Here is an 8,930-nt window from a genome sequence, read left to right on the forward strand (position 1 = left end):
GGCGGCGCGCGGCCGGGGCTGCCGTCTCTTAAAGAAGCCAGCTTCCTCGTCTCAACCCAAACTCAAGTACGGTCAAACCTCGTCTCTCCGTCCCCCATCTCCAACAACAGGGTTCTAAGTTGTTCCCCGCCACCATCCCCCCAAAAAAGAGAGAAAAAAATGTCTCGGTGGTTGACCAAAACTTCAGTTTTCGACCTCACCATCCTTTCACGCTGGCACCTCAGCATGACAAAAAGCATTTTGCAGGCAATGCTTTTGTTGCTGTCGATTAGCACAATTTTAAAACAAAGGGGCCATCAAGAGTTGCTAAGAGTGTGCAAGTGCTCACAAAACAGTCATCACAGGCAATTGAACGTAGGTTTTAAAAAAAACACCAAAAACCCCTGTTGTTGATTTGATAAGAAAAAGCAGCTGGTGATAGCATTTCGGAGGCATGATATATGAAAAATTCACTAGTAGGGGGGTCAATAAATTTAAGAAAATAAGTATTTATAGATTAAACAGTGCATTATACGTGTATGGTATACAAGAAAAGTTGAAACGGAATCATTTGGGGGCCTGGAACTGATTAATTCAATTTACATTATTTCTAATGGGGGGAGGGGGGAAGGATTCGGTTTTCGAACAAATCGCTTCTCCAATAGCCTTCTGGAACGAATTAAGTCCACTGTACCTTAAAGATGCGATGGGATCTGATGAATATTTTTCCCTTGAATCCTGGTGATTTTGATGCTCCTGGTGCCAGGACCTCGCTTTGAAAATACCAGCACTTTTGCTGAGGAAACACTATCTTGCCTCGCAAGGTGAGTCTGAAAAGGATTCAGACTCACTTAGATGCCCTCAGAAATAGGGAAAGTCTGGCTGGTGTGGCTCAGTGCTTGAGCCTTGGCCTACAAACCACGAGGTCACTGGTTCCATTCCCAGTCAGGGCACATGCCCAGGTTGCAGGCTCGATCCCTAGTAGGGGGCCTGCAGGAGGCAGCCAATCAATGATTCTCATTGATGTTTCTATCTCTCTCTCCATTCCTCTCTGAAATCAATAAAAATATTTTTTTTAAAAGAAATAGAGAGGGAAAGAAATTGAAATCAATGTTCACCCTTTACCTCAAGTCCCCTCGTTCCTTGTAACCTCACCACTAGGATAGTATGCCCTATGGCTACTGCATTATCTTCTTCTTCCTAGGAAGGGAGCCATTTTGATTTCCCCCTCCCACCCCACCCCCGAAAGCTGATAACTTTCAGCTGGTTTACATTTCACCAGCCCATCTGCCCACCGGTTAATTAAAATACTAATGATGACCTTAAGGAACCTAAAGATTGGGTGGAAAGTGGACCAAGTAATTTGTGTATCACAAAAAACATCAGATTTTAGTGCACGGTATTTCTTGTAGACAGCCATTTTATTTTTTCTTCAATTAGCAATAATCGTGCCTCCAATACACCTTATTGGCTATGATAATGCCACTGCACAAAGCTAGATACAGCCATATTAATTTTATTTTCTGTTCTCTGGGTTGCCATGAGCCAAAACAATTGTCTCCCAACAAATTACTCCCTTTGGACAGCATAGTTTTAGAGCTGATACATTCATATTATAAAATTAAGGTCCTTTTCTTTCAATCCGAAACTGCTCCCTTCGTTGGTTACTTGGGTCTTCTCCTGTTCTTCACTGTAGACTTGCCCAATTTTATTTCTCCTCACAGCCAGCCCAATTATAAAACCCAGGTGAAATAATCCTATTAACAACGCCTGCAAAGCTGTCACCAGTCCTTGACTCAAAAATTACTGGTAAAATCAAACTTTTCATAGAGTCTGATCTATTATACCATGCTATTTCTGAACTTCAAGACTTTGTTCATGCTGTCCCTTCTCTCCCCACCACAGCAGTTGTAAAATCCGTTCTACGATGAAATGTGTTCTGACTTACAATTAGCCAATGTGTTTTACACAACCCGGCTAGTAAACTGCAATTATTTCTGTTATAGTTCTATATGCCTTTGAAGACTTTCTGAATAAAACTCAAGCTCCTTTTTTAATTTTTAATATTTTTATTTATGTATTTGTTTGTTTATTTATTTATTATTTTAAAATCCAAGCTTCTTGAGAACATGAAGCATTTAACATTATTCCATATTCCTTACAGAGCGCTAAGCATGGTAAACGCAGCCAATACTTAATACTTATGGACGTCTATACAAACACTTTCCAACCAGGAATGTTTTCATAGGCAGTCTCCAAAAACTTAAACTGGAAAACCTAAAAGTCGAGTGCTCAGATTTCAGGCATCAGGTGCTTTTTAGCAGGATTTCTATCCCAATTAAACGCTAATTCTGAGCTCCCAGCAGTCCGGACAAACTGCCCTTCACTGTCTCCAAAGTTTCTCATTTGTCACTAACCCATTTTCCTCCGCTTCAAACCCAGGTAACAAACGAAACCTTTCATTCTGATCTTCCTCGCCGCCAGGGAACAGCAAACCTCCAAGGGAACAATTTCCTGCGATAAGTCACATCCAAGTACTGGGAGGATGAGGACTACAGGCTGACTCTGCACATGCGCAGGAACAGGCTCCGGTTCCAGCCGCAGGCGCAGGCGTCCTCCACAATCCCACAATCCTCTGGTCGCACACTTCCGGCTTTTCTAGCCCCGCCTTACGTGGTGTTTCCGTCAGTCGCGCTGCAACGTCCAGGGCCTGTAGTTGGAGAGGATTTTCCTGTCTTGCCGTTGGTAGCTGTTTACTACTTGGAATCAGGGAAGTGCCCGGAGTCCTGCCGCTGCCATGAACATGTCGGTCCCCAGCGCACTCATGAAACAGCCGCCCATTCAGTCCACGGCCGGGGCCGTCCCGGTCCGCAATGAGAAAGGTACTGTGCTGGGCCGTTCCCATCGGAGCTGCCCCTTCCTTCCCCTGCGCCCTCCACACCCCGCAGACCCTGAATACCTGCCCCCCCCTATTTCTCCGACTTTCCCCCATCAAACTTGTACCCCGTCGCGTTGCCTAGGGGTGAAGACTTCCATCTTCTTGTTTCTCTATGTCGACTGCCCTTACTTGCGACAAGCACCCCTCTTTCCTTGGTCTCCACCAATTTCTTAGATTAATACAAAGTGCATGCCTGCTGTTTTCAAGGCATTGTGCGGGATATACTCCCTCTTTCGCTATCCATAACACTCTACAGTGCTTTTATAACTCATCATGATGATTTATGTGTCTGTTTCCCACTCCTGCATCATAAACTCGGCATCTCCTTGAGGCAGGAGCCATGTCTTATTAAGCTCTTTAAACTTTACACCAACGCAATGACCGTATTTATTAAATTGAATACAAAGTTGTAGCCCTGGCCGGGTAGCTCAGTTGGTTAGATGCGCCATGGTTGCGGGTTCGATCCCGGTTAGGGCACATGTAAGTGGAACAACAAAGCAATGTCTAGCTCTGTCTCTGTCTCTCTCTCTCTCTGATTTTCTCTGTCTCTCTCCCCAGCTCTTTCTCCCCCTCCCCCCCTCTCAAATCAATAAAGTTTTTTAAAATTTTTAATAAAATCAACCAATCAATAAAAATTAAAAATGAATACAAATTTGTGTAAGATAGTGCCCCTAACCTTAAGGAACTCATAGCCTAGTAGATTTGGGACATTCAAAAAAAAAAGGTCTTTGAGACCTGTAATACCTGTCACATAGGTGCTACCAAGCCCTGTGAGAGCAGAGAAGGAATCATTTCTTCAGATTGGGGTAATCAAAGAAAATGGCATTTCATTTGGCCATTGAAAGATGGGTAGGATTCTAATGAGTGCAGATGGCAGAAGGAACATGTTATCTATTTGGGGAGCCAGAATAGAATTTTTTCAATAAGGAATTTAGAAAAGAGTTATTTTGTATTTATTAAATATACTCTGCCTATCTGTGTGTAACTTGCCTTTTTTTTTTTTTTTAACTAAACATGGCTTTTGAGAAGTATCTTTTGGATACATATAGATCTAATCCATTCATTTTTAACCATTTATGAATTCCACTGTATACTTATACCAGTTTGTGTCCTACTGAGAGACCTTTGTGTTGTTGTTTTTTCTCCTATTATAAACAGTGCTGCAGTTGTCACTCTTAAACGTATCCCTGTGGGGCACCTGTGTAAGAATTCTCTAGGGTAGACTCCTACAAGTTCATCATCAACTTAACTGCCTATTACCACTTGTTCTGTTCTCCACAGTGGGTTGTAAGAGGATGAGGAGTTCATCCCCACACATTTGATTTTATCAGAGTTTTAAATTTTTGCTCAATCTAATGTGTGAAATATCTTATTTAATTTGCATTTCCCTGATTACTAGTGAGAGCAGACATCTTGTTCATACATTTTTCAGCTCTAGATTTTTTTTCTTCTATGAATTACCTCTTTCTGTCATTTACTCATTTTCTACTTGGTTTGTTTTTATACTTCTCAAATAGTATTTCCCCATGTTTTGTTTTGGTTTTTGGCTTGTCTTTTAACTTTAGTCTTCTGTTACACAGGTGTTTTTTAATTTTAGTGTTATCAGATTTATCAATTTTATCTTTTATGGTTTGTTCTGTTTTATATATTAAGAAATCCTTTTCTACCCTGAGATCATAGATATTAAAATTACAAAGATTTTCTATCATCTTTTTTTTAATAAGTTATTTTTGGTTTTAGAGAGAGGGGACAGGAGAGAGAGAGAGAGAGAAATACCAATGAGAGAGAAACATCAATCAGCTGCCTCCTGCACACCTTCTTCTGGGGATTGAGCCTTTAACCTGGGCATGTGCCCTGACTGGGAATCAGCTGGTGACCTCTTAGTTCATGGGTCGATGCTCAATCGCTGAGCCACCCTGGATGGGCAGATTTTCTGTCACCTTAGTGTTTGCATATTCTAAATAGGATTGAATACACAATTTTCCAATACAGACTCTAAGTTAAAGAGCCTACAGTCCAAGAGGGATGTATATATTTAAGATAGGTTTTTCACACTTAGATCTTTAATCCATCCGGAATATTTTGTGTGTGGGTGTCAGAGATCTAATTTTACTGTTTATCTGACAACCAGTAGTCCCTACTAGTCCATTGTGTGACTACCCAATCCAATATTGTTTTTAAATTCTCACCTGAAGATATGCTTTCATTGATTATTTTGGGGGGTGGCGGGGGTGGGGAGGGAGAGTGAGAGGGAGAGAGAGAGATATCAATGTAAGAGAGAAACATCAACCAGGGACTGAAGCCAAAACCCAGATATGTGCCCTGACTGGGAATTGAACTCATTACCCTTCAATGCAGAGGACAACACCAACTGAACCACACGGGCCAGGGTTCCCTTGCATTTTAATGGCACATCTATAATATACCAAGTTCTCATACAAGTTTCTCTACCCTCTTCTCTGTTCCATTGGTCTCTATGTACCTCCTAAGTTAATGACATATTTTTTGGTGTGATTTTTGTTTTAATTATATTTCTTATTGATTTCAGAGAGGAAGAGAGAGGGAGAGAGAGATAGAAACATCAATGATGAGAGAGAATCATTGATCAGCTGCCTCCTGCACACCCGACACTGGGGATCGAGCCTGTGACCTGGGCTTGTGCCCTGATCGGGAATCGAACCCTGACCTCCTGGTTCATAGGTCGATTTTCAACCATCGAGCCACACCAGCGAGGCTGACATATTGTTTTAATTACTACAAATTTGAATGTGCCTTGCAATCTATATAAAAACCTTTCCCACCCCCACCTTACTTTCTTTTTTAAAAAAATTTTTTTATTGATTTCAGAGAGGAAGGAAGAGGGAGAGAGAGATAGAAACATCAATGATGAGAGAGAAATATTGATTGGCTGCCTCCTGTACACCCCCTTCTGGGGATGGCATATGCCCTGACCAGGAATTATACTGTGACCTCTTGGTTCATAGGTCGATGCTCAACTACTGAGCCATGCCAGCTGGGCTATTCTTCCATTTTTAGTTAAGACTTTATTTTTGAGCAATTTTATGTTCACAGCAAAATTGAGAGAAAGATACAGAGTTTCCTTATACCGCCTTCCCCAATACATGCATAGCCTCTCTCACCAGAATAATACATTTATTACAATTGATGAACTTAAACTGATATGTCATAATCACACAAAGTCCATAATTTACATTAAGATTCACTCTTGCCCTATCTGGTTTGACTCAGTGGATAGAGCATCAGCCTACAGGACTGGAAGGTCCCAGGGTCGATTCCGGTCAAGGGCACATGCCCAGGTTGCGGGTTCAATCCCCAGTAGGGGGTGTGCAGGAGGCAGCCAATCAGCGATTCTCTCTCATCATTGATGTTTCTATCTCTTCCTCTCTGAAATCAATAAAAATTTTTTTTTTAAAAAAAGATTCACTCTTGGTGTTGTACATGCCATGGGTTTGGACAAATGTATAATGACATAGCCATTGCTGTGGTGTTATACACAGTATTTTCACTGCCCAAAAAAATCCTCTGTGTTCTGCCTATTCATCCCTCCTCCACACTCAACCCCTGATCTTTTTACAGTCTTCATAATTTTGCCTTTTCCAGAATGTTACATATTTGGAATCTTATAGTATACTAGAGGCCCAGTGCATGAAATTCATGCACGGATAGGGTCCCTAGGCCTGGCTGGCAATCAGGGCCAATCGGGACCTTCTGGCTGTTGGCAAGGGCCTTCCTTCATTCTGCACCACCCCGCTGGTGGTCAGCACACGTCATAGCGAGCAATCGAATTCCCGGCCTCTGATTGAACTCCTGAGGAGACACTTTGCATATTAGCCTTTTATATATATAGGTAACCTTTTCAGATTGGCTTTTTCCACTTAGTAATATGCATTTAAGTTTCTTCCATGTCTTTTCATTGTTTGATAGCTCTTTTTAAGTGCTAAATAATATTCCATTGTCTGGATGTACCATAGTTTATCCTTTCACCTAGAAAAGGACATCTTGGTTGCTTCCAAGTTTTAGCCCTTTTGAACAAAGTTGCAATAAATGTCAGTGTGTAGGTTTTTGTGTGGACATAATTTTCAACTTGGGTAAATACCAAGGAATGCAATTACTGGATTTTATGGTAAATGTATGCCTAGTTTTATAAGAAACTAACAAAGTAGCATTTTGCATTCCCACCAGCAATGAGTGAGAGTTCCTGTTGTTTCACATCCTTGCCAGTTAGTTAATGTTGTCAGAGCTCTGGATTTTGGCCATTCTAATAAGTGTATAATAGTATCTTATACACTGTGGAGCATCTTTTTATATGCTTATTTGCCATCTTCTTGGTGAGGCATCCGTTAAGGTCTTTGGCCTCACCTTGTTCTTCAGAATTGTCTTGACTCCTATTCTTGCACATAATTTTAGAATCTGCCTGGGGAACAACTTTTAATGGAATTGCATTACAATTTTATAGCTTTGTTGCTATTATAAATGGTACTGTTTTTTATTGATTTGAGAGAGAAAGGTGGGGAGAGAGGGAGAAAAACATCGATTTGTTGTTCCACTTACTTATACATTCATGTTGATTCTTGTACGTGCCCTGACCGGAGCTCAGGACCTACAACCTTAGTATATCAGGACAATGCTCTAACCAACTGAGCCTACCCAGCAAGATCATAAATGGTACTTAATTTTTTTTTTTTAATCCTCACCCAAGGAGATTTTTTAAATTGATTTGAGAGACGGGGGGAGAGGTCAGTGTGAGACACATTGATCAGTTGCCTCCTCTACAGGCCCAGAAGAAGGATCAAACCCCCAACCTTTTGGTGTACAGGATGACGTTCCAACAAACTACTTCACCCAGTCAGGGCATAAAAGCTATTTTTAAACTGTCTTTTCTAATTACATATAGTTAATGTATAAGTACACTTATTTTTATCCAGCATTCTTCCTGAATTATTTTTTAGTTTGATTGTCTTGTTTTTTTCTATGTAGATGATCATATAATCTGCAAATTTTAGCAGTTCTTTCTTTTCAGTCCCTACCTTTTATCTCTTTTTCTTATTGCCCTGATTAAGGTCATAATAAAACATTAAATGGAAAGGGTGTTTTTTTTCTTAAATTTTTAAATATATATTTTTTATTTCAGAATGGAAGGGAGAGGGGGAGAGAGAGAGAGAAATATCAGTGATGAGAGAGAATCATTGATCAGCTGCCTCCTGCACATCCTACACTGGAGATCGAGCCCACAACCCAGGCATGTACCCTGACAGGGAATTGAACTGTGACCTCCTGGTGGTCCTAGATCAGTGCTCAACACTGAGCCATGCCGACCAGTCTAGAAGGAGTGATATTGACAATGTAGGAATGCCCACTGTTTTTTAAAAGAATGCTTCAATGTTTTATTTTATTAAGTATAATGTTTGCTGTATCTATTGTTAAGATTATGACTCTTTAAATACTTAAACTTTAGCCCTGGCCAGTCGTCTTAGTGGTTAGAGCATCAGCCATGCACCAAAGGGTTTCGGGTTTGAGTCCCAATCAAAGGCAGGTACCTGGGTTGTCGGTTCATTCCCCAACCCCAGGGAGGCAACCAGTGGATGTGTTTCTCTCTCATCAATGTTTCTCTCTCTCTCTCTCTCTCTCTATCTTTATCCCCCCCTTCCCTCCCTTCCTTTCACTATCTCTGAAAAGTAATGGAAAAAATATCCTCAGATGAGGATTATCAAAAAGTAATAGGAAATTATATATTAAAATTAAATATATAAACTTTAAATTGTACAGTACTTTTCCCCTACTAATTTTCTAAGGTTAAGTCATCCTTGTAGTCCTAGGCTGAATCCTTTTAGGTCACGAAGGCTTAGATATTGTTTTGTTGCTTTTTACAAAAATTGCTGGAATACATTTGCTATTATATTATTTAGTATTTTAGTATCTATGATCATAAATGAATCCTTTTTGAACTGTCCAGTTTGGCTGCCAAGGTTATTTTCATCTTATAAACTATGTT

General features: G+C 40.5%; 1 protein-coding gene across 1 annotated transcript in view; it reads right to left on the reverse strand.

Annotated features, from left to right (window-relative positions):
• Positions 1-2,884, reverse strand: part of WDR76 (WD repeat domain 76) — a 33,562-nt gene extending 30,678 nt beyond the window's left edge. Inside the window, exon 1 of the mRNA XM_015557516.1 lies at positions 2,653-2,884. Coding sequence (XP_015413002.1) covers positions 2,653-2,884 — 232 coding nt within the window. The remainder of the gene's footprint in view (positions 1-2,652) is intronic.
• Positions 2,885-8,930: the final 6,046 nt, after the last annotated feature.

The sequence above is a fragment of the Myotis davidii genome, unplaced genomic scaffold (assembly GCF_000327345.1).
Source record: "Myotis davidii unplaced genomic scaffold, ASM32734v1 scaffold46, whole genome shotgun sequence".
In the NCBI taxonomy this organism is placed as follows: Eukaryota; Metazoa; Chordata; class Mammalia; order Chiroptera; family Vespertilionidae; genus Myotis; species Myotis davidii.